Below are 27344 nucleotides of genomic sequence, written 5' to 3' on the forward strand. Positions count from 1 at the left end.
TTTTATGAAAGTTTATCTTTTCAACAATATAAAACTTTTATCTCTAATCTCAAACCACTTTATCATTTATTTTTTCTCACTCTAAAATTTCAAAAGCACTATTCTTGTTTTGTGAGTGTTTTTCGACTTATTCGCTCGATTTTTTCCGTTGAAACCCGATGATAGTTCAGGTACTTTATCAAGTTTGTTGCGTAGTGATTCCGGTGCTGAATCACTACTAGATTCGTGGTATCTTGGGAGACTGATAAACTCCATCAAAAGGGGAGACAATTAGACTGTTTTAAGAAGAAATGTGCTAAGCACATGCCTCAAATCAACATTGTATTTGGTGATTTCGTTCTTTTTATATTTAATTTAATTTCATTTATTTGTAATATCATTTATATAATATTTTTGTTATTTCAAGACAAGTTATCTAACAGTAACTTGGTTTAAAAAACTCATCATCTCTTTCTCACGAGCTTCTTCATCATTGGATACCATAACTTGTACCGAACTCTCCGTGACCGTACCACATGAAGACACACGACTTCGCCTTATTGTCGAATTTTGACCTTTCATCTTTTTGATATGAACGAACGTTCTGCAACAAAGACTTTCAAATGTTTTTAAGAGACATTTTTCTTTGGCCAAACCCTATTTAAAACGTCATTGTTCAATGTTGCTGCAACAGAAAGATTTATAATTGCCTCTCCAAAAATGACTTGGGCAACTTTGCATGAAACAACATACATCGCACTCTTTTTCAATTGTTCAGTTCATTCTCTTAGCCACATCGTTGTGCTGAAGTATTTTTTAAGGTGTTTTTGTGCTGAAGTGTTTTTGAAGGTGTTTTATATAATCTGATATCGTGATCTCTTTAATATCGTTCAAATAACCCATATAATCATTGTTGTCTAACTTCACCCGTGATCTCTTTAATATCGTTCAAATAACCCATATAATCATTGTTGTCTAACTTCACCCATAACAATTTCTTGATTGTTTCTCTTTCAACTTTAGCATGAATTTTTTTAAAAGCATCTAACACCCTGATTTTTAGTTTTCAAAAGCATAAAAAAGTTTGGAGTAATCATAATAAAGGTTACACAATAAAAACTATTTACAAATATTTTATTTAAAAAAAAAACTATTTAAAAATATAACTTTACTAGGGTTCCGTCTCTCCCTTAATCTACTTGAACCTCACCATATATTCTAAAAAGTTCTTTCATAAACTCACATCACCGGTGGAGGTGAAGAACAAGTTTAGGGTTTGGAGGTGAAGAACAAGTTTCTCAGAAATGGCTAAAAGGGTAAGTCGCTTTTCCCTAAACTTTGTTCATTTGCGGTCTATTTATAAAATTTATACTATGATTTTGGTTTCTATTTGTAGTTTCATCAGTACCGGGCTGTTGGTAGAGCTCTTCCATCGGAAACTGATGAACATCCCAAGCTTTGGGCTACCAATGGAGATAGGGAAGCATCAACCAGTAAGTACAACGTAGGATACATGTGCTTTTCAAAACAAAAAATATTTGTATGACTACAAATGTAACTCATGTCTTAAAAAACCAAATATAAATATTGGAGCAAGTACTCAGTTTGATTTTAAACTTTTACCAACTGGAACAAATTTAACAGTGGGTTTTTCTTGAAAGGTAAAACTATCACATTTGAAAAAGAAGTTGGTGAGTCTAGGAACTGGGTGGAGGGACTGCCGCACGATGTCACAGTGGCGATACTACAAAAGGTTGGGGTCATTGATATACTGGAGAATGTTCAGCTTGTGTGCACCTCATGGCATGAAATCTGCCAAGACCCTGCATTGTGGCGGTCCATTGACATGTGCAGGCGGCTGTGCAGCATCAACCATTACTATACTTCATATGAGATGTTCGAGATAATCAAGCAAGCAATTGATCGAAGTTGTGGCCAGTTGATCGATTTCAGCCTCGAGCATGACTGCAATGACGATATCCTCAAATACATTACTGACAGGTATATGGATGATTCTCCCCTATATATATTTATGTGCAGGTACTCTTATTATTTGCATTTATGTCTGAAACTGATGGTACTGAAATCCATATGCACATATTCACATGGCTTAATAGTGTATTCCAACTTTTTTAGTAAGCTTACTGATTTCTAATTTGTTGTTTGTGATGGCTGTTAGTAGTTATAAACAGGATATTTCTTTAATACTGTTGTTGAAATCAATTGTGCAAGATACCAGATATTGAGTACAAATATTGTCACAAAAATGTATACTTTCTGAAATGAATTGTAGAAAATATAAATAGAATTGTGTAGCATTTCTTTGGAAAACATAAATGACTTTGTAGGATTACTCTTAGTAAATCATTCATCAATACCCTTGGGATGCAATGGAGCTGAAACATATAACTTTTTCTTAATCCTTTTTGTTGTTTTTTAATTCTAATAAAATATTATCAAAAAAGAAAGAATCCCAAACTATATGGATATCCATAAGGTAATTCTCTTGCCCATTCTAATATAATATGCAATGCAAGCTCCGAATGAATGTTTCTAGTGTTTCTCTTAGTAAATTTTTGAAAAACCTTTGAATGTTTGGGCTTTCATTTTTGAAACATTTCACTGGTACAACCCACCTATTTATTTATGTGATTATAGACATGAAATATTTTAGTTGCTTTTCTCATGTTTATTTTCATGTATATTGAAACGCCTTGTTAGAGTTACAAATATGAGATGATTATATGTATTTTTTGTAAATATAGATATTTTGGTTGATGTTTTGAATGATGTGTAATATGTAGAGTGGATAGTGGTTATTAATCCCAAATTACCCACATCAAACAAGTTCATTTGGAACTATGTTCATTTTGGGCACATTTGACTTGATGGTTGTTTAGGGAACTAACAGTGACCTTACCTTGTATTTAGGAAAAATCAGTTGAGACGTCTTAAACTTGTTACGTGCTTGGACATTACAAATCACGGATTAAGTGAAGCTGCTAAAATGATGCCATCCATGGAAGAACTCCATCTTCATTTTGGAAGCATCACAGAAGTAGGTCTTGAAAATGTTGGGTGCAGCTGTCCCGGTCTGAAATCACTCACACATAATCGAAATAGAGCAGTGGATGATCCAAATTCCGAAGCACTTGCTATCTCAAGAACTATGACTCAGTTGCGTCACCTTAGCCTTGTTGGGAATTCCATGACAAACACAGGTCTGCAAGCCATTCTAGATGCTTGCCCTCATCTTGAATCACTTGATCTTAGGAAGTGTAATAATGTTGACCTGTCTGGTGAGTTGGGTAAGAAATGTTCTTCTATAAAGACATTCCGCCACCCCAATGAGTTTGTTGGTCAAAATGAGGGAGGTAGATTCTTCGATGATAATGATGATGATAATGATTACGTACACCACTACTACTACCACTCCAATGATAATGATGCTACCGGGTTTATTGCTGACTATGAGGGTTTCTTATATTAATCCCTTATAAAGGAAAAATAACTAAAACATTTGATATATGTTTCATGTAATCTTTTTGGCTTTAATTTAGTTGTATATTTTTGGTCTTTACTTAAAAGTGATTTTTTTACTGAAAACTCTGATTAAGTGGTAGTGTTATTACCTTGTTTTAGAATTCAATTGCTCTTAGATTTCTGTGGTAAAACCTATTCCCATAGTTGACATGTAGCTACTCGTCTCGTTTGAGTATTTCACGTATTTCACTTGGTTGAGATCTTTTTTGTTATTGTTTTTGTTTGATGTAATCCACTATTTAATGTGAAGATTTGTAATAGTGAACCTTTAGGGTTCTAGTGAATATTTTAGAATATAAAGTGAGGATCAAGGAAGAGACGGGAAGTACCATAGTAAAGTTGTTTTGGCTCCCTAACTTCTAGGTATATGAAACTTTAACCCAACTTTATAGTTTCTTAATTAACCCAACAACAAAAGACATACCATAACTACTACTCCCCATCCAACTTCATTCGAAACGATCGATTGTCAATCAACGACCCACACAATGAGCTCATATCCTTGTTCCTTGTGTTACAAATACTAGAGAACCCCACCCGTGTTCTCTCAGCCTTACCCGTAAAGTTAACTACCTCCATTTGGAATGTAGAATTGACATATGGTGTGTAATGAACAATATGAGCCTGATCACCCAATTGACATATGGTGTGTAATGAACAATATGAGCCTGATCACCCGCAAATGTCATGATTGCAAATAGTTATTTGCACCCACCACAATGAAATGTTTATAAAATGAATCACACAAATTATAGCGTTAAAAACCCAACAACAATTGTAAAAATCATGAGAAATTTAAATTATTTAAATCATTAACTAAATAACATAATTATTAAAAATAGTCAGTATGAAATGAATATTCACCTATAGTGAAAATATCTACACCAAGATATCTACAAAGAAAAAAGAAAAAATAATTTAAGAAAAACAAAATTCTTTATTAGCAATAATCTCTTAACATATGGTGTTATTGGTTAATTAGGAATGTTGAATTTTAAATCTTTATATCATAAATAAATACTTTTTAATAATATAATTTTTTAAAGATATATAATCTAAATCTGGATTTGAAAACCAATCCATCATTTAAAAGCGGATTTTAAAATCAGCTCATATTTAAGGCTTATAAATTTTAAATGTATTTTCTGAAATAAATTAAAAAAAATAAAAAAGTGCAGTGTTTAAGGGTCAGGTTGTGGGAGTATGGGACCGTGATGGATCAATGATCACTCTCCTATTTTATTTTTGAGTTATTTCACATTATAAATTTTAATTTTGAATTATTTCACACAAAAAAAACTTTAAATAATGGGTTAATTATATTGTCAATTTGATTTTGTATCTTGGTACGAATGAGAAATATATATTTTTTTTTTTAATTTGTGTATGATTATGTTTACCATCTAAATATTTCTGGACTATGTAATACAATGAAACTTAATTAAGACATGTCAACTATGGGATTAGGTTTTACCAAAAAGAAACTTAAGAACAATTGAATTCTAAAACAAAGTAATAACACTACAACTTAATCAGAGTATTCAATAAAATTCTCATAGTCACCGGAGTTGTAGTTGTAATCATCATAATCTTCATCTGAGTTGTAGTAGTAGTAGAATTTTTCAGAGTCATAATCAACAATAAACTCATTGGGGTGGTGGAATGTCTTTAAAGAAGAACATTTTTTACCCAGCTCACCAGAAAGGTCAACACAATTACACCTCCTAAGATCAAGTGATTCAAGATGAGGGCAAGCATCTAGAATGGCTTGCAGACCTGTGTTCGTCATGGAATTCCCAACAAGGCTAAGGTGACGCAACTGAGGCATAGTTCTTGAGATAGCAAGTGCTTCGGAATTTGGATCATCCACATTGATGAGTGCACTAAATCGATTATGTGTGAGTGACTTCAGACCAGGGCAGCTGCGCCCAACATTTTCAAGACCTACTTCTGTGATTCTAACCGAATGAAGATGGAGTTCTTCCATGGATGGCATCATTTTAGCAGCTTCACTTAATCCGTAATTTGTAATGTCCCGACACGTAACAAGTTTAAGACGTCTCACCTGATTTTTCCTAAATAAAAGGTAAGGTCACTGTTAGTTCACTAAGCAACCATCAAGTAAAATGTGCCCAACATGAACATAGATCAAAATGAGATTGTTTGATGTGGGTTATTTGGGATTAATAACCACTATCCACTCTACAAATTACACATCATTCAAAATATCTATAATTTCAAACAAACAAAAAACTCAAACAAGGCGTTTCAATATACATGAAAGTATATTTGAGAAAAGCAACTAAAGTATTTTATAATGAAAGAACAAGGCGTTTCAATATACATTAAATAGGTGATTATACTAAGAGAAACGCTACAAACATTCATCAGGAACTTGCATTGCATATTATACATACTTATATAGTTTATGATTCTTTCCTTTGATAATATTCTATTAGAATTTGAAAGAACAACAAAATGGATTATAAAAAAGATATATGTTTCAGCTCCATCGCATGATTCGCATCCCAAGTGCATTCATCAATGATTTACTAAGAGTAATACTACAAAGTCATTTATGTTTTCCAGGAGAAATGCTACATAATTCTATTTATATTTTCTACAATGCATTTCAGAAAGTACACATTTTTGTGACAATCTGGTATCTTGCACAATTGATTTCAACAACAGTATTCAAGAAATATTATCTTCATAACTACTAACAGCCATCACACACAACAAATTAGAAATCAGTAAGCTTACTAAAAAAGGTGGAATACACCATTAAGCCATGTGAATATGTGCATATGGATTTCAGTACCATCAGTTTCAGACATAAATGCAAATAATAAGAGTAATATACCTGTCAGTAATGTATTTGAGGATATCGTCATTGCAGTAATACTCGAGGTTGAGATCGATCAACTGGCCACAACTTCGATCAATTGCTTGCTTGATTATCTCGAACATTTCATATGAAGTATAGGAATGGTTGATGTTGGACATGTCAATGGACCGCCACAATGCAGGGTCTTGGCAGATTTCATGCCACGAGGGGCACACATGCTGAACATTCTCCAGTATATCAATGACCCCAACCTTTTGTAGTATCGCCACTGTGACATCGTGCGGCAGTCCCTCCATCCAGTTACTAGACTCGTCAACTTCTTTTTCAAATGTGATAGTTTTACCTTTCAAGAAAAACCCACTGTTAAATTTGTTCCAGTTGGTAAAAGTTTAAAATCAAACTGATTACTTGCTCCAATATTTATATTTGGTTTTTTAAGACATGATCAGTTACATTTGTAGTCATACAAATATTTTTGGTTTTGAAAATCACATGTATCCTCCTACGTTGTACTTACTGGTTGATGCTTCGCTATCTCCATTGGTAGCCCAAAGCTTGGGATGTTCATCACCCTCCTCCGATGAAAGAGCTCTACCGATGGCCTGGTACTGATGAAAGTACAAATAGAACCAAAATCATAGTATAAATTTTATAAATAGACTGCAAATGATGATGAAAGTATAAAATAGAACCAAATATCATAATAAAATTTTTATACATAGATTGCAAATTAGAACAAGATTTCCAGAAAAACGACTTACACTGCGAGCCATTCCTGAGAAACTTGTTCTTCACCTCGGAAGGGTATAGATGTGAAGAATTTTTTTAGAATATATTGTGATGATTAAGAGAGAGACTGGAACCCTAGTAAAGTTATTGGCTCTTCTAGGTAATTCAAACTTTAACCCAACTTTATGGTGTGTAATGATCAATGGCCAGTTTGATTTAGCTTATTCTTAGCTCCTAGCTTATTTTCAGATATCACAGTTAGTTTATTTAATGATGGTTAAGTTTGAATATATTTGATTTAATTTATTTATTTTTTATATTTATAATATTATTTAATAATTAATATTATATATATTTATTAATTTCATTTAATTAAATATTAATAAATAATTTAAATTAAAAAATATTATATATTTTAAAATAAATTATATAAATATATTAATTTTTATTAATTTTTTACTAATATATAATTTTAAATATTAATAAATCATTTATATTAAAAAATAATATATTTTAAAATTAATGATAAGAACAAAGAAAATAATTCATTATATATATTATTTTTAAAAGATAAATTCTCATTTTATTAAAATGAGAAATAATCGGACATGATAACGTCTCACAAACTTAGATGAAATAGAAAAGAATAATAATTTCATCACTTTATGTTTTTTAATTATAATAATTTTATATAAATATATAAAAATATTATAAATATATGAATGAGATGAGAGAATACATAAAATGATTTAGAAAAATATTAAACAGAAAAAAAATATATAAATATTATAAATGAATGAAATAAATTAGAAAACAAAACCCTATGATTATAATTTTAAAGACGGAAGACAGATTGAGAGAAAATTAAATTTAACAGATTGAAAGAAAATTAAATTTAGACGTAAATGCGTGTTCTTTTGCTTGAGTTTATTAAGTTCACTCTATATTCCACCTATAAACACCAAATCAAATGAATCAAAGCAAGGTTTTAAAGTACGCGGTTGGATCGCCGGTCCAACCGGTCCGACCGCAAAACGGTTGAGGAGGCGGTTCAATTTTTTACTTTAATACGGCTACCTTTTAAACCGGTCAAAATCCGGTTCGACCAGACGGTTCGACCGGAAATCCGAACCGAAAATAACCGGTTAGAAAGGTTTCTCCAAAACCAGTCTCTTTCTCTCTTTGTCTGTATTCTTTTTCTCTCTATCTGACTATTTTTCTCTCTCTGTCTGTACTATTTGCCTGTTATTAATTGAGTAATTGAGTGTATTATTTTTCTTTTATTTATTAATTGAGGGTTCAAATGTAATTTTTTTTATTACTTATTAAATTAGATTTTTAGAAATAAAAATATATATTATATTTTGTTTTAATATAATTATAAATTATTAAATTGATATCTCTTTTAATTTATACGTGTTTAGGTAGGTGTTTTTGAACATAATATTTAATAAAAAAATGTATTAAATTTAGAAAACGTTTTAATATTTAAAAAGTATTTGATTAATTTTGCAAATGTCTAATTAAATATATATATATATATATATATATATCATTTATATATTAATATATTTAAATTATTTTTTTTAAATTTAAAATCTGGTTCAACCAGTAGTTCAACCGGTTGGACCGAAATTCGCCAAAAAAAACCAGGTTGATGACCGAAACGGTTTTTTAAACATTAATCCAAAGTAAATAAAGATAAGTAATGATGACGGAGGTATAGACTATTCTTTCAGAAATCAGACTTATCAGACATGGGTAAGTGTGAGCTTGGTAGCGTGTAGTATAAACTATGCATTCAAAAATCAGACTTATTAGACATGGGTAATTTTGACGGTAGTTTACTGTATTTTTTACGTGCTTCTATCAACCTTTTTAAGTTTTCAAATAATTCGATCAAAATTAATTATTACTTCACTCACATTTTATTTAAATTATTAATTAATATTTTAAAATATTTTTTATTTTATTTTAATATATATAATTTTAAATTTTTTTACATTAATCATAATCTTCTCAAAATTAATAACTATTGTTGTTTTTTTCACTCTATAATTTTTAAATAACTTCAATTATATCTTTTTCGTTTTATTACACGTTCTTCATTTTTATATACAAAGAAAACAAAATAAATATATTATAATATGTGTAAAAATATATTTGATATACACATAAAATAATCATAGTAAAATATATGATCATGATTGTGCCTTTGATAATTAAAAATTGTATATTTATACATATAAACAAAAAAATATAAAAAATATATTTCTTAAGTCTCATTTGGATTTTGTTCTTTAAACTAATTTTAACTTTGAAACATTTGTAGGTTTAACTGGTCCACGACGTGATTACATATACTAAACAATTTTATTTTAGATTTTGGACTCATGGCATAATTACATTATCTAATAATAGAATGAAATAAAATTATACAAATATTAGGTTTGTTAGGTCTGAAATTACATTTAAATACAATCAACTCATATTTAAGGCTTGTAAATTTTATGTGTATTTTTTTGAAATACATTTAAAAAATTAAAAACTGTGGCTTTTTATCCTGGAAAAACGCAGAGTTATGGGTCAGGTGGTGGGAGTGTGGGAGTTATGGGTCAGGTGGTGGGAGTGTGAAAAATAAAATAAAATGGGAAAATGTTAGTAAAGGTAAAAGTGAAATTTTTTTATAAAAAAGGTTAAAAATTAAAATGGTTTTTTTTTTAGGTTAAATATGAGAATAACTCACTTTTTTGAGGGTCATATTATCAAATTTCCCACTGTAGGAGGTTAAGAACAAGTTTAGGGTTTGGAGGTGAAGAACAAGTTTCTCAGAAATGGCTAAAAGGGTAAGTCTCGTTTTCCCCTAAATTTTGTTCATTTGCGGTCTATTTATAAATCTTATACTATGATTTTGGTTCTATTTGTACTTTCATCGGTACCAGACCGTCGGTAGAGGTCTTCCATCGGAGGAGGCTGATGAACATCCCAAGCTTTGGGCTACCAATGGAGATAGCGAAGCATCAACCAGTAAGTACAACGCAGGATACATTAGATTTTCAAAATCAAAAATATAAATATTGGAGAGCAAGTAATCAGTTTGATTTAAAACTTTTACCAACTGTAGCAAATTTCACAGTGAGTTGTTCTTGAAAGGTAAAACTATCACATTTGAAAAAGAAGTTGGCGAGACTCAGAACTGGGTGGAAGGACTGCCACGCGATGTCATGGTGGCAATACTACAAAAGGTTGGGGTCATGGATATACTGAAGAATGTTCAACTTGTGTGCGCCCCATGGCATGAAATCTGCCAAGACCCTGCATTGTGGCGGTCCATTGACATGCACAGGCTGTACAGCATCCACCATTACTGTACTTCATATGAGATGTTCGAGATAATCAAGCAAGCAATTGATCGAAGTTGTGGCCAGTTGTGGCCAGTTGATCGATCTCAACCTCGAGTATTACTGCAATGACGATATCCTCAAATACATTACTGACAGGTATATTACTCTTATTATTTGCATTTATGTCTGAAACTGATGGTACTGAAATCCATATGCACATATTCACATGGCTTAATGGTGTATTCCACCTTTTTTGGTAAGCTTACTGATTTCTAATTTGTTGTGTGTGATGTCTGTTAGTAGTTATGAAGATTATATTTCTTGAATACTGTTGTTGAAATCAATTGTGCAAGATACCAGATATTGAATAGAAGTATTGTCACAAAAATGTATACTTTCTGAAATGAATTGTAGAAAATATAAATAGAATTGTGTAGCATTTCTCTTGGAAAACATAAATGACTTTGTAGTATTACTCTTAGTAGTAAATCTTTCATCAATACCTCTGGGATGCAATAGAGCTGATTAATTAACTTTTCCCTAATCCTTTTTGTTGTTTTTCTGATTCTAATAGAATATTATCAAAGGAAAGAATCCTAAACTATATGAATATGCATAAGGTAATTCTCTTGCCATTCTAAAATAATATGCAATTCAAGTTCCGAATGAATGTTTGTATTGTTTCTCTTAGTATTTTTTTTAAAAACCATTGAATGTTTGGTTTTCATTCTTGAAACATTTCACTAGTATAATCACTTATTTATGTGATTATAGACAGGAAATACTTTAGTTGCTTTTCTTATATTTTTTTTCATGTATATTGAAACGCCTTGTTAGAGCTATAAACATGTGATGATTATTATATTTTCTTTTGTAAACATAGATATTTTAGTTGATGTGTTATTTGTAGAGTGGATAGTAGTGGTTATTAATCCCAAATTACCCACATCAAACAAGGTCCTTTGGAACTATGTTCATTTTCGGCACATTTGACTTGATGGTTGTTTAGTGAACTAACAGTGACCTTATCTTGTATTTAGGAAAAATCAGGTGAGACGTCTTAAACTTGTTATGTGCTTGGACATTACAAATCACGGATTAAGTGAAGCTGCTAAAATGATGCCATCCATGGAAGAACTCCATCTTCATTTTGGAAGCATCACAGAAGTAGGTCTTGAAAATGTTGGGCGCAGCTGCCCCGGTCTGAAATCACTCACACATAATCGAAATAGAGCAGTGGATGATCCAAATTCCGAAGCACTTGCTATCTCAAAAACTATGACTCAGTTGCGTCACCTTAGCCTTGTTGGGAATTCCATGACGAACACAGGTCTGCAAGCCATTATAGATGCTTGCCCTCATCTTGAATCACTTGATCTTAGGAACTGTAATAATGTTGACCTGTCTGGTGAGTTGGGTAAAAAATGTTCTTCTATAAAGACATTCCGCCAACCCAATGAGTTTGTTGGTCAAAATCAGGGAGGTAGATTCTTCTTCGATCTCGATGATAATGATTACGAACACCACTACTACTTCTTCCACTCCAGTGATAATGATGTTTCCGGGTTGATTGATGACTATGAGGGTTTCTTATATTAATCCCTTATAAAGGCAAAATAACTAAAACATTTGATATATGTTTCATGTAATCTTTGTCTTTAATTTAGTTGTATATTTTTGATCTTGACTTAAAAGTGATTTTTTTACTGAAAACTCTGATTAAGTGGTAGTGTTATTACCTTGTTTTAGAATTCAATTGCTCTTAGATTTCTGTGGTAAAACCTATTCCCATAGTTGACATGTAGCTACTCGTCTCGTTTGAGTATTTCACTTGGTTGAGATCTTTTTTGTTACTGTTTTTGTTTGTTGTAATCCACTATTTAACGTGAAGATTTGTACTGGTTTTGTGGTTGTATTCTTGTTAGATTTTTTACGTTAAAATTCTTGTGCAATTATGTGCTTGACTTTATTGCATGTTATTTTGTTTAATTATTTCATTTTGACATACAAATAGGGAAAGAACAATTATTTCACAGTTGTATTAAATAGGTTTATATTAACAATCGTTAAATTTTCAATCAACATATTTGTTTGATATATATCATTAATAATGTTATTATCATGATTAAGGGTAGAGTTAGAATTTGAAATCTAACAGGGTTAATTTTTTTTTACAAATTTAATTAAGCTAAAATTATAATAATACTTAGTAAGCAAACAAAATAAATATAGTTTATTGTCACTATTATTTTTTAGTGATGAACAATTATCAATAAAGATAAAGATGACATTTTCTCGTCGTTATTCTCATATGTATATACAACATATATTGGGCTACTCATGTTACAATTCAGGTAGTCTTGTACATAGATCCGTCCTTGATTATGAAACTTTTTGATATTCGTTTTGGAAAGTCGGTAGGAACATGTTTATATTCTTTTCTTATTTTTATTTTTTGTGATTTTTTTTAATTGAATTTAATTTTTGAATGTCACTTTAACAACTTGTCATTTTTAATACATATTAATCATTTTTTAAATAATAAAAAAATAATTAGATTTAAATTTATATGAGAAATTTATAAATAGGTTTTTTTAAGTGAATCTGGATACTTCTCAATTTTTTTTGAACCACTATTCTAAACCCATTTATATTTAAGAAATGTTAAAAAACTTAACTAAATATATATATTTTTTTATTTATGGGCTGCACCTGGGGGATTACCCCTAGCCCGTGGAACTTATTGGGCCGGCCCTTTTTGAAAATGGTGGTTGGCTGATATACAGATAAAATTTGTTTATTTTATTGGGAAATATTGATGAAGATCCATGTAATACATTTGATATGGATTCTATATATAATACTTATAAAAAAATTATATACTTGTATGTATTTTATTTTATAATAAAAAAATCTACAATACATTAAAATGATTAAAATGAAAACAGTTTTATCTATTAAATAAAAAAATATTCAATTTTATTAAAAACCTTTTAAGTTGAAATATGAATAAATTTCAAACATAAAAAATCTATGGTAATTTGATTTGAAACTTTTTAAATTTTTATAAGGTATGTTTGCGGATTATATATTCAACACATTTTTGCCACATTAAAGTAATAATGTGTTAAAACTTTAAAATGGCAAAAAATTGACTATTACCGAGAGACGAAAATGTATAATTCCAAAAATAATTTTGGAGATGTGTTGACAATATTTGGTTTCTTCATATTTTACATATTTATTTTTATATATATTTAAAAGAAAAGGAATAAATGATTATACACGTGTCCGTAACATATCATTTTTAGGTTTCATGGCATCATCATCAATTTTGCATGAGCTGCTTAATTTCTCCTAATTAATCACCTAACATACATATTTGTTATAAGCTAAATTTACCAAAATATTTTTTACAGTATTTAATTAACTGAATAATAAGAAATCGTATAAAATTTTATGTGACAATATATAATTGTTTTGTATTAAAATTAAAAACAGTAAACTAAGCCAATAATATTAGTAATATTCCAATTAATTAATACCATTTATTTCAACACCTAAGAAATAGCAAGACAAGCTTTAAACTACTTTTTATTTTCCCAGCACCAACTCATGCATGATCGATCTACTTACTCCTCTTCTTCTTCTTCGAAGGCTGACACGGGAAACTTACGCGATGCGATATTCTTTTGATCTAGAACATCGATCTTGATCTCATTAATGCTAATCCATATAAGTATTTCCTTGCTCTTAACTCCGGTTATCGCTTTCTTCTTCATTTGTCTCAATTGAAACGATGAACACGACGAATCTGATGAACTATCATCGTTTTCTGATTCCATTTATGAGAAATTTTCTGTGATTTGATTTGAAGATCAGTTTCGAAATCCACTTTGGTGTGAAGTAGAAGAACTAGGGCAAGAAAAATGGAAAGGCAGAGTAAAATGTGTAAAATCAAAAAATGACAATATAAGTCCGGACTATTATAATTTGATTAAATTGCAGATCTATAAATAATTACGTTTATTCTTTCCTAATATAAACAAGGCGTTACATTTTCTACATTTATTTTATTGATTGAAAATATTTGTAATTACTAAGAGGGGAAGTGGGGTTGCATGACTCAATTCTAGACCTTCTCACTGAATCAGACATGTGTTAATGAAAAAAACGGACAAAACATAAGAGATTAACATGTATCAGAGAGAATTTTATGTAAAAGTATGTAATCGTTTACACAGATGACAGAATAATTTAAGGACATCGAGTCTATTAATCGGCTAATAAAATTATATATACTTTCATAAGCGAATGTTTAAAGGGTTACACCTACCTATCATGTGTAGAAGAATCTAATTGTTGAACATTTTACCGAGTTAATTTTTCAATTTACGTTAATGTGAGAGATTGTTAAAATTTTAACATAATTCATCAATTTTATTAATGAATGAAAATGAGAAATTTAGTAGATAAAATCAAATTAAATTCAAATTATATTCACCGAAATTCAATAATTAAATTATTAATTATTTAATTAATATTTAAATGTTTGAAAAGAAATTAACAAATTGAATGTATTTAATGTATTTAATTGTTGGATACAAAATTAATGATTGATTTTATTTAATGAAAATATATCTTTTCAATAATATAAAACTCTAGTCTCTAATCTCAAATCACTTTATCATTTATTTTTTCTCACTCTAAAATTTCAAAAGCTTTATTCTTGTTTTTTTAGTGTTATTCGAGATATTCGTTCGATATTTTCGTTGAAATCTGATGATAGTTCAGGTACTTTATCAAGTTTGTTGCGTAGTGATTCCGGTGCTGAATCACTACTAGATTCGTTGTATCCTGGTAGACAGTCATCTTTGATAAGCTCCAGCACAAGAGGAGACGGTGAGAGTGTTTTAAGGGAAATGTGCTAAGCAAATGTCTCGAATCAATATTGTATTTGGTGATTTCGTTTTTCTTTATATTTAATTTCATTTCATTTATTTGTAACATCATTTATATATATATTTCTGATATTTCATTTATTTGTTTCTCACGAGCCTCTTCATCATCGGATCCCATAACCTGTACCCTAACTCTTCGTGACCGTCATGCAACAAAGACTCTCAAATGTTTGTAAGAGACATTTTTTTATGTCAAAACCCTAATCGAAACGTCATTGTTCAATGTTGTTGCAAGAGAAAGATTTATCACGTCAATTGCAGTTCTCTCTACCTTCTCCAAAATGACTTGGACAACTTCGCATCAGACAACATACACAACATTCTTTCTTCGATTGTTCGATTCATTCTTTTAACCACACTGTTGTGTTGAAGTGTCTTTGAAAGTGTTTTTTCTAATCTGATGTTATGATCTCTTCAATATCGTTGAAATGACTCTATTATTCATCATCGCTGTGTAACTTTACCCGTAACAATTTCTCTTTCAACTTTAGCATGAAATGTTTTAAAAGCATTTACAAATTTGTATTTAAAAAAAAACTTTTAAAAAAAATAACTTTACTAGGTTCCCGTCTTCCCCATATATTCTAAAAAGTTCTTTCATAAACTCACATCACCGTTGGAGGTGAAGAACAAGCTTAGGGTTTGGAGGTGAAGAACAAGTTTCTCAGAAATGGCTAAAAGGGTAAGTCGTCTCCCCCTAAATTTTGTTCATCTGCGGTCTATTTATAAAATTTATACTATGATTTTGGTTTCTATTTGTAGTTTCATCAGTACCAGGCCGTTGGTAGAGCTCTTTCATTGGAGGGTGATGAACATCCCAAGCTTTGGGCTACCAATGGAGATAGCGAAGCATCAACCAGTAAGTACAACGTAGGAGGATACATGTGATTTTCAAAACCAAAAATATTTGTATGACTACAAATGTAACTGATCATGTCTTAAAAAACCAAATATAAATATTGGAGCAAGTAATCAGTTTGATTTAAAACTTTTACCAACTGGAACAAATTTAACAGTGGGTTTTTCTTGAAAGGTAAAACTATCACATTTGAAAAAGAAGTCGGTGAGTCTAGGAACTGGGTGGAGGGACTGCCACACGATGTCACAGTGGCGATACTACAAAAGGTTGGGGTCATTGATATACTGGAGAATGTTCAGCATGTGTGCCCCTCATGGCATGAAATCTGCCAAGACCCTGCATTGTGGCGGTCCATTGACATGTCCAACATCAACCATTCCTATACTTCATATGAAATGTTCGAGATAATCAAGCAAGCAATTGATCGAAGTTGTGGCCAGTTGATCGATATCAACCTCAAGTATTACTGTAATGACAATATCCTCAAATACATTACTGACGACAGGTAAATGGATGATTCTCCCCTATATATATTTATGTGCATATACTCTTATTATTTGCATTTATGCCTGAAACTGATGGTACTGAAATCCATATGCACATATTCACATGGCTTAATAGTGTATTCCACCTTTTTTAGTAAGCTTACTGATTTCTAATTTGTTGTGTGTGATGGCTGTTAGTAGTTATGAAGATTATATTTCTTGAATACTGTTGTTGAAATCAATTGTGCAAGATACCAGTTTGTCACAAAAATGTGTACTTTCTGAAATGTATTGTAGAAAATATAAATAGAATTATGTAGCATTTCTCCTGGAAAACATAAATGACTTTGTAGTATTACTCTTAGTAAATCATTGATGAATGCCCTTGGGATGCGAATCATGCGATGGAGCTGAAGCATATATCTTTTTTATAATCCATTTTGTTGTTCTTTCAAATTCTAATAGAATATTATCAAAGGAAAGAATCATAAACTATATAAGTATGCATAATATGCAATGCAAGTTCCTGATGAATGTTTGTAGCGTTTCTCTTAGTATAATCACCTATTTAATGTATATTGAAACGCCTTGTTCTTTCATTATAAAATACTTTAGTTGCTTTTCTCATATATACTTTCATGTATATTGAAACGCCTTGTTTGAGTTTTTTGTTTGTTTGAAATTATAGATATTTTGAATGATGTGTAATTTGTAGAGTGGATAGTGGTTATTAATCCCAAATAACCCACATCAAACAATGTCATTTTGATCTATGTTCATGTTTGGCACATTTTACTTGATGGCTGCCTAGTGAACTAACAGTGACCTTACCTTTTATTTAGGAAAAATCAGGTGAGACGTCTTAAACTTGTTTCGTGTCGGGACATTACAAATTACGGATTAAGTGAAGCTGCTAAAATGATGCCATCCATGGAAGAACTCCATCTTCAATGGGTGAACATCACAGAAGTAGGTCTTGAAAATGTTGGGCGCAGCTGCCCTGGTCTGAAATCACTCACACATAATCGATTTACTGCACTCATCAATGTGGATGATCCAAATTCCGAAGCACTTGCTATCTCAAGAACTATGCCTCAGTTGCGTCACCTTAGCCTTGTTGGGAATTCCATGACGAACACAGGTCTGCAAGCCATTCTAGATGCTTGCCCTCATCTTGAATTACTTGATCTTAGGAAGTGTAATAACGTTGACCTGTCTGGTGAGTTGGGTAAAATATGTTCTTCTATAAAGACATTTCACCACCCCAATGAGTTTGTTGGTAAAAATGAGGGAGGTAGATTCTTCGATGATGATGATGATAATGATCGCGTATACCACTACTACTACTACCACTCCGATGATAATGATGTTACCGGGTTTATTTCTGACTATGAGGGTTTCTTATATTAATCCCTTATAAAGGCAAAATAACTAAAACATTTGATATGTGTTTCATGTGATCTTTTTGTCTTTAATTTAGTTGTATATTTTTGATTTTGACTTTTCAAGTGGTTTTACTGAAAACTCTGATTAAGTGGTAGTGTTATGACCTTGTTTTAGAATTCAACTGCTCTTAGATTTCTTTGTGGTGAAACCTAATCCCATAGTTGACATGTAGCTACTCGTCTATCGTGGAGTATTTCACTTGGGTGAGATCTTTTTGTTATTTTTAATCCACTATTAAAGTGAAGATTTGTAGGTTCTAGTGAATATTTTAGTATAACTCACTATGTATGTTCTTTTAAGAAGTCTTTGCTTTCTTCTTGATTTATCACAATTGAAACGATGAAGGCCACGAATCTGATGAACTATCTTTGTTTTCTGATTCCATTTTTGAGAAATCTGTGATTTGATTTGAAGATCAGTTTCGAAATCCACTTTGGTGTGAAGTAAAAGAACTAGTGAAATGTGTAAAATGAAAAAAATGACAATATTAAGTCCTCGGACTATTATAATTAGTTTAAATTGCAGATCTAAAAATAATTATGTTTATTCTTTCCTAATACAAACAAGGCGTTACATTTTCTATTTCTCTTTTACGGGCAGACTGAAAATATCTGTAATTATTAAGAGCTTAATTAATATCAATATTGGGTTATTTGTGATTTTTATTGATTTAAAGAAATATATTATTTAATGAATATGTAAATTATTTATTTTTTCTAATTGATTGAATTGTTATAATATATATACTATTATAATTGAAATTTTATAAAAATAATAATATTTTAATTGATAAATTAAATATTTAGATAATTAAAGATTTTGAGTACATATTTTTTTTTAAAATTTCGTAGTCAAAATTTTCAATAAAATGAAATTAACATTTATCTTGTATTTATTTATTTATAAATTTAAGTAGATAATAAATTAACGACATTTAAAATTAAGAACGTTAATAATACACGTATACTCGATATTAGTGGGTATACTCGATGATCGGATTCGAGTATTTTAAATCGTGTTCGGGTCGGAGTTAAGGTCGGGGACAAAGAGTGAAAAAAATTACCCAATCAGAGTCGAAGATGATGAATGTGTAAAACTCAAACCCGATATTGAAATATTAATATTAAAATATATATGTATATGTATATATTTATTAAAATTTCAAATTCTACACATTATCATCATTGTAAATTTATAATAAATATATTATTTTTTGTTATTTGTACTAACACTCCAATCCAACTTCATTTTTTTTTTCGTATAACTCTTAATCCTAATTTTTTTTTTTAATTACAAAATGATTTTTTAATATACTCACTCTTCACTTCTTATTTTCAAATCCAACCATTATTCGACTTATTTACATTCTCTCTAGTTTTTTTTATTATATATTTTTTTAACTCTAATAAATAATAATAACAAAGTTGATATATTTTTTAACTTTACAACATAAATTTAATGTAAATAAGTAATATTTTTATTTATATTTATATTTTTTAATATTTACTATATTAGAAAATAATAAATATAAATTTATATTTTAATCGGGTGATAGAGTACCCGTCGGAATCAGGTACCCGATAAATCATATATATTATACAAATAGAGATATCCGTCGGGATCGGGGTCGGGTAATAAAATGAAAATTGAATCCGGGGATAGAATTCACTGCCCGACGGGTAGAGTACGTTGTTATACCTATTTAAAATCGTTAAAACAAAATCAAGTTTTAAATAATTTTAACAATAATGAGCACACAATTGTGAAATTTAAAATAAAATGTTCCAAATTTGAATTGGTCCATATAAGGAACCACGATTTGACTGTAAAAGAAATATATACGAAAGTAATAACATATTACAATGAGACAGTTAAAAAAACACATTTTATTGAAATAAATATAATGACTTGGTCTTTCTGTCTAAATGTTATTTAAACTTGAATGATAATTAATTTGGATGATTTTTTAAAAAATGATACAAAATAAACACGCTATATAATCAAGGGCGGAGTCAGAATTTCAAGGGCTAAATTTTTTTTCACAAAAACTAATATAACATAATATTTTTTAAATAGTCATGGTATATTAAAAAATAGGAATAGTTTAAGTACAACAAAACAAATCATGACATTAGAAAAATAAAAATTACTTAAGAGAGAAAAATAATTATCATAAACACAGAGATACAAAAAAAAATGACATTTACTATCAAAATTGGAATTTACAATTTTTTGAAATATAATATTCATCGATAATTGAATCTGTGTCTATACTTGAAACAAATTATCTCTAAATATAGATGATCATGGAATTTGTGAAAAAATTTATCCCCATTTTATTACGATTTTTTTAAAATATGTTTCATGATGGAAAATGATCGTTCAGTAGTCGCCGTTAAAACAGATAGAATTAAAACTAAATAGATCAATTTATCACTAAAATGATATTGTTCCAACCTTTGTTGTTTCAAATAAATATCGGTACAATTTTGATTTGAAAATTTTCATGACAAATATATCAATCTCAAAATGTTGTAGTTGACTTCTCAATGATGCATTTCTTGTTCGGTGAAATCCTTATAATATATAATACTTCTCGGCATAGTCAAAATTTTGTCGATGTTGAATTTTTTAAATTTAATGATAGATATCTAAATTTAATTAAGAATGAATAAGTTAGATATTTTTTTAATGTGAAAAAAATATAGAATATATTAGTTAGATGTATTGTTAGTTGTTTAGATAGAATAAATATATTATAGTTAGAAATAGTGCAAAATGTCTATAAATTGAGAATTTGGTGGGATGTCTTAATATATTAGTTAAGACCATATTGGTTTATTAATTTTGTATACAATAAGGTTTTGTTTTACATATTTATTTTTAATATATATTTAAAAGAAAAGGAATAAATGATTATATATTTAGGTTGCCTCGGTTAGTTTCATGGCATCATCATCAAATCTGCATGAGCTGCTTAATTTCTCCTAATTAATCACCCAACATACATAGTTTTTTATAAGCTAAAATTACCAAAAACCAATTATAAGTTTTCGTATTTTATTAGTATTTAATTATCTGAATAATAAGAAATCATATTGTATTGTATTAAAATTAAAAACAGTACATTAAGCCAATAATATTAGTAATATTCCCATTAATTAAAACCATTTATTTCAACACCTAAGAAATAGCAAGACAAGCCTTAAACTACTTTTTATTTTCCCAGCACCAACTCATGCATGATCGATCTACTTACTCCTCTTCTTCTTCGAAGGCTGACACGGGAAACTTACGCGTAAGTCCCGTAAGAGCAGAAAATGCGATCTTCTTTTGATCTAGATCATCGATCTTGATCTCATTAATGCTAATCCATATAAGCATTTCCTTACTCTTAACTCCGGTTATCTTTTTCAGACACTGATCTTCTACGAACGCGGTTATCACCTTATCATACCATGCCAATTTTCCGAGGCTCTTAAATTTGTGCTCTTTCGAATTCTTTTGTCGCATCCAGACAAAACCGGTTGTCTCGTTGTAGCCAACTTCTTCCAATTCTTCGAGAGGGAGGAGACCTTTTGGCATGCGAATCTTCTCGAGGAGCTCATTTGATTTCAACTTGCATATCTTTGAGTCTCCGTTGTAAATCTCAGCGTTTTCACGGTGGCTCGCGATGATTTGGCTTGACATAGCTCTTTCTTTTTTCTAAAGATGTTTAATGAGAGTAGGGATAGGGCATGGATTTATAGATGTGTTGGTTGAGTTGTGTTACATGTATGCCCTTTGGTTTTATCGTAATTTAATTAGTTGATTAGTTTGGTAAGTTTAATGCCTGTTGATTGATAATTTAATTACCCTTTTGAATTTGGGTCAATCTTCTCAATTTATTATTTTCATGGAGTTACCATTATAGTAATATTAGAAAAAAAATCCTACAGTTTTGATATTTTTTGTCTTGAAAAAAATATTCTTCAGCTCAGATAATATTCATTTTATGCCCAAAGATATTTGAACATAAGGGTTGTCTTCATTTTTTTAAACAAAAATATCAATTTTATATACTAAAAAGTAAATAAAAAGGAGATTAATAAGCCTTCTAAGATATATCTTTATAATCTGGCTTTTTTGGGACACATAATGTTGTGCTCTATTCTCACAGTTTAGCGATTTAGGGATAAGAATTTCATGTATTTAATTATTACTTAATAAAGAAAAACAAAGATAAAGTAGTGAATATTATAAAAGATTAATTGTACACATTTAATACAATTCAATTTTTATGGTTTGTAACGTCTTATAAGGTTTATCTCTAGATCTGGTTATTTTTTTTTAAAAAAAAATGAAAAATTTATTTTATTTTTTTGGTGATATTGGTTGAATTATAATTCTTTATTGAAGGCAATTAAAATTTTAAATATTTTCTTTATTGAAGGCAATTAAAATTTTAAATATTTTCTTTTAGAACCTTTATCACCTGGGAGTTGGGACTCTATATTTTTAATATTATACAAAATAAAATTTTGCTAAAACGGAGTTAAACAACAGTAAATAATTTTTACGTTACATTGTAATAAAATAAATATATTTCACGTCAATAAAAATTAAATCTCACATATTTTTATTTATTATTTAATATTATATATATATATATGAATATAGATTTTTTTCAATATGATGAGAATCTCTCTTTACATGCTTTTTTTGTCTTACTTCCCCACTTGGAGTTGGTTTTATATCTTAATTCTTGGGTTGTTTTTGTTAGTTGGTCATTTACAACTCTACTCTCGATTTGTGATTTCAGAAAGCAACAACTATAATTGACTAGTAGAACTATGAATGCCATGATGTATTGTTCAATCATTATCGTTTTGTTATTACTAAACTCATCTTGGTTTATTTTTCTATTTAGTGACGATAATGAGTGAAGTATTTTTTATCATTGACTAATATATTATTTTTCTTTTTTTAGATATAAGATTAATACCCTTAGGATAACTAACAAGCTAATATATGTCGATGCTCTTCCTTTTTTTTAAGGAGATACATGATTTTATTTTTGGTTCATAGTAGAGAGATAATGTCTTGTACATGAACCAACAATCAAAAGAATCTTAGTGTTTAACAAATGTGCGTGAAGCTGTCCCAAACTCCTATCTCAATTGGTCTCTCATTAGTAAAAACTTTTTAGTTTGGATACATTTATAAAAAAATAAAGCGCTATTTTCCTTAATCTTCCTCATCTTGTCTTTGTCATTGCGTTTACCGCAGTTGCTGCTCCAACTCCGCTTCCCGACTTGCCTTTCTTAAAACCGATCCGTTCAACTTGCCCTTTATTGTAGTTGTCCGCACCCGACTCTAGTGTAATTTTTAATGACCTGTAATATATTTATTCTCAATAAAAAATGCTTCATAAGAAATTTTTATCGGGATGTTTAACCGTTTAACATCATATAGTGAAACCTCAACTAACTTGTATAACCCTAACAATAAGAAACCCAAATTTAAGGTTGAATAATAGATGTTCAAAATTTAAATTGACCTTAATGAAGAGCCTTAATTTAATAATTGGAGTGAATTCATATTATCTTACATTAAAGAACCACAATCTCTGAGGGGATTACCCATTATCCTCTCCATTTTTATCTTATTGATAATCATTTCCTTAGCTGCCAATGCCTCCAAGTCTCCTCCCGGTGATGCTAATAGATAAAGAAAGGTACAGACAGTCCGATCTAGCCAGTGAGCAGAAGCGCTAATCACAAAAAGAGCTCGTCAGTTAAGCTCTTAAGTGATGCCCCTCTCATCTGTGCTTGCCGCCTTTTCACCACGGTTGGCTGACTCCGGCTTTCCAGTCTTCTCTTCCGAAACGGGACATTCGTCGTGATCTAGGCCGGTCGAACAAATTGCGAACATCTTCTTTAAATATTCTAAAACTATTCACATTTGAGTTATTATAGTAGTTTAGAATTTTAAACACTTAACTATGATAATATATGATTTTAGTTTTTAATTAACATAAAAAATAACAATTGACTTGATAATCCAGCTAGGATTTTATTGTGACCCTATTCTTTTTTAAAAAACTTCTAACTTTAGTAATTCTATGAAAAATAAAAAAGAAAAAGAAACATAGTTATGCTCGGCACTACATCAAATTTACATTAGAGATGTGGTGGACACTAACTCACCAAAAAAATATTATTTTTTTATAATTTTTTCATGATTTCCTAATTTTTTAATATATTACATTGTTCGATAAAATATTTACTTAATTTTTTCAATTTTTTATTAAATATATTTCTTTTTCATTCGTACCAAAAATATATTTAAGTTCACCTTAACTTCAAATCCTTAATTCGTCACTATTCAGAATTATATACCTTAATCAACTTATTAAAAAAATATGTTAATTTTTTTTAGAGAAAATTATAAATAAATTTGGTTTGTGAAATGATTTGTTTTTGAATTTTAGAGGATAAGATAAAAAAAAATTCAATTCTGAAAGAAGTTGGATCACCTTAGGGAGGTCAAATAAGGAGACTCCACCATTATTTATTGTGGTTGGATGCAATATATAAAGACATTTTATTGACATTTTCTTTTAAAGACCAGGGTTGTTATATCCTTCAACTAAGTATTTTTTATTTAGTATTTAAGATGGTATATATTTGAAGTAAAAAAATTAAAATAAATTCTCATATTCATAAGTACACTTCAATTAATTCAACTATTCTTCATATTTTTAATCTTTTAGACACGACTTTTTTTTACTTAAATGTTTAACATTAAGATATTGTTTCTTAAAAACTTGTAAGGTTTGACATTAGAAGGAAAAATTCTTCATTGGGTCCCAATCAAGAAGTGGAAAGAAGACTATAGTTGGTTAGGTTTCCAAAATAGGTTCTAACTAACATATTTTTGTACAATATCTTACAAACTAACCTAATTTAATTCCTTATTTTATTAATATTAAATACATTATAAATTTAATTATTTCTATTTTTAAATTATTATTTTTATATAATATATTATAGTATAATATAATGAAGGTTAAACTCACTTAATATGGTTTTATAATTATTTACTTAATATATAATTAATTTAATAATTATAATGCAATAACTTATGAATAAATTTTATTACAATTCTTTTATTTTAAAATTATTGGTCATCTTAATCGTGAGTTATATTTAAACTAAAACTTACGAGTTTAATTATAACTTAAAACGTTTTAAGTTGAAATATAAATCATAATTATGAAAGATTAATATAAAAAATATTAATTATTGATCATCTTGTTACGTCTTTATTTTAAACTTAATATAATATTTAAAGTAAATATATATATATATATAATATAAATAGTTAAATTAAAAATAATTTTAAAAAAAAGTTATAATATTGTATACACCCACATTTTGCATATATACTAAGTTTATAATTAAATTGAAGTCTATTTAAATAAAATAAAGATAGTAAATAAAACCAACAAATTAAAGGTATTTAAAATAAATTTTATCTACTTAAGTAATTTGTGTTTGGTTTGTTTTTGCAGGAATTTTTTTATTATTATTATTGAACGCCAAATTAAACGAAGCCTAAGCGAATTCAAACCAAACTAGGTCTTTCATAAATATTGATGCAAAAGCACAAAAGAAAGAGCTTGGTTGTGGGTTTTCTTGGGATTATTTTGGAGCCTCATGTAGCATGAGGCAGCAATGACAAAAGAAAGAACTTAGTTGCGGGTATTTTCAGGATACTTTTTGGAGCCTCATGGAGCACGAGGGCAATGATAAAAGGCAAATAGTGGGAGAAAAAAATAGGAGGGGAGAAGCAATTCCAGAGAAATAATTAATAAAATGTGTTTGAACCAAGTAAGCATAATCTCTAAAATGCGTTTAAACACATAAAGTCATTTTTTCTTCTAATTTTCCGAATAATAAATTAGGTGACGATTCTAAAAAAATCAAAACTAGTCTAAATCAACGTTTTTAAATGCACTTTAGTCAAGTCTACCATTTTGGTTCATCGTCCCACTCGAGAGGAATATATGTGAGTTATGGGACGCGACTATTGATTATCGAAACCCTTATCGGGAATGGTCAATTTTTGGCGTTACAAATATTAATAAAAAAAAGTCGTAGAAACTTACTACATTAAAAATAAAAGTAATAATATTAAAATAAAAATAGATAAGTGAGTTTGAATAATAAAATAGTTTAATTTTACAAAAATAAAGATTAATTTGAAACTTCAAACTAAGTTACCCTCGCCTAAAGTTAAAGACAAATTAAGACAACTAGCTATTTATTTAGGAAGTTCAAGGCTCATGAAAACAAATAAGTAATTTTTTTTAAATCTACAGTTATAGTCCCGTTTAAACTCAACGCGCTTTCAAATGGAATTGAACGCTTTTGGTCTTGAAGCCAAATAAGTATTTATATTATTGAAAATTGTGTGTTTGAAGGAAAATAGAATTGTAATATGAAATTGAGAATTTGTCATTACCCCTTTGTTCTTGCCCAATGTAGAATCAAGGCTAGAAATATATATATACAATTCTTGCAATTGTCAATTGTCATTATTTCTAAGTTTCTTTTTAATATTCCTTTTACTTGACCAAATCTAAAAACTATACAATTATATAAATAATAATGAAATTTGAGGACTCCTTCAAACTTAACGCGTCTTCCTCATTATTTAATTGGTTGCTCCATTCAAAAAGAGTATATATATATAGTTAGTTACTTTATTAGTTTCACTAAAATAATGTTTTAAATACGACTCTTTTTCATCAAACAAACCAAGATGTAGAAAATAACATAAGTTACTAAATGAAACTACCAAAATAAATAATTAATACATCATATCAACAAACATAAGGTGAAAACAAATCAAGAAAACATCTAATTAGACAATTTCTAAAATACCATCTAAAAAAATAATCTAAACTACCTATCATAAATCCAAATGCTTGATGACAAGAATAATATGAAAAATAAATAAATAAACTAAGGAGAATCCAATTGGTCATATATACAATTCTTAAAACTAATAGTTAATTCACACATATACACATTATAATAGACATGTTTAAAAACAATATACAAGAAGACCTCTCGTATCATCATATTAATAGCAAATAAATTT

The 27344-nt window shown here is 29.2% G+C and overlaps 4 protein-coding genes across 10 annotated transcripts; 2 read left to right on the plus strand and 2 right to left on the minus strand.

Moving 5' to 3' along the window:
- Window positions 1-1189: 1189 nt before the first annotated feature.
- Window positions 1190-3673, plus strand: LOC124911935 (putative F-box/LRR-repeat protein 9). The gene is made up of 4 exons (XM_047452472.1): window positions 1190-1295; window positions 1376-1472; window positions 1641-1980; window positions 2911-3673. Exons 1-4 carry the CDS (start codon window positions 1284-1286, stop codon window positions 3467-3469), a joined length of 1008 nt encoding a protein of 335 aa, XP_047308428.1. The 5' UTR covers window positions 1190-1283; the 3' UTR covers window positions 3470-3673.
- On the plus strand, window positions 1220-18294 carry LOC124911936 (putative F-box/LRR-repeat protein 23). 7 transcript variants are annotated; one of them, XM_047452478.1, is made up of 5 exons: window positions 1220-1261; window positions 9886-9945; window positions 10042-10126; window positions 16438-16768; window positions 17591-18294. In XM_047452478.1, exons 2-5 carry the CDS (start codon window positions 9934-9936, stop codon window positions 18156-18158), a joined length of 996 nt encoding a protein of 331 aa, XP_047308434.1. In that variant the 5' UTR covers window positions 1220-1261; window positions 9886-9933; the 3' UTR covers window positions 18159-18294. The 7 variants fall into 7 exon arrangements, 5 of the variants coding, with proteins under 5 accessions (XP_047308434.1, XP_047308431.1, XP_047308429.1 ...); XM_047452475.1 differs by lacking the exon at window positions 1220-1261 and having other exon boundaries at window positions 10036-10126; XM_047452473.1 differs by lacking the exons at window positions 1220-1261; window positions 10042-10126 and adding an exon at window positions 16167-16263.
- Window positions 5051-7159, minus strand: LOC124911766 (putative F-box/LRR-repeat protein 9). The gene is made up of 4 exons (XM_047452280.1): window positions 7132-7159; window positions 6888-6978; window positions 6386-6713; window positions 5051-5597 (listed from the first exon to the last, which is right to left on the minus strand). The coding sequence occupies exons 1-4, from the start codon at window positions 7141-7143 to the stop codon at window positions 5051-5053; spliced, it is 978 nt and encodes a 325-aa protein (XP_047308236.1). The 5' UTR covers window positions 7144-7159.
- A 3155-nt stretch (window positions 18295-21449) lies between the features above and the next one.
- Window positions 21450-21884, minus strand: LOC124911768. The gene has a single exon (XM_047452281.1). It carries the CDS (start codon window positions 21882-21884, stop codon window positions 21450-21452), a length of 435 nt encoding a protein of 144 aa, XP_047308237.1.
- Between the last annotated feature and the right edge of the window lie 5460 nt (window positions 21885-27344).

Source organism: Impatiens glandulifera, chromosome 8 (assembly GCF_907164915.1).
Source record: "Impatiens glandulifera chromosome 8, dImpGla2.1, whole genome shotgun sequence".
Lineage (NCBI taxonomy): Eukaryota > Viridiplantae > Streptophyta > Magnoliopsida > Ericales > Balsaminaceae > Impatiens > Impatiens glandulifera.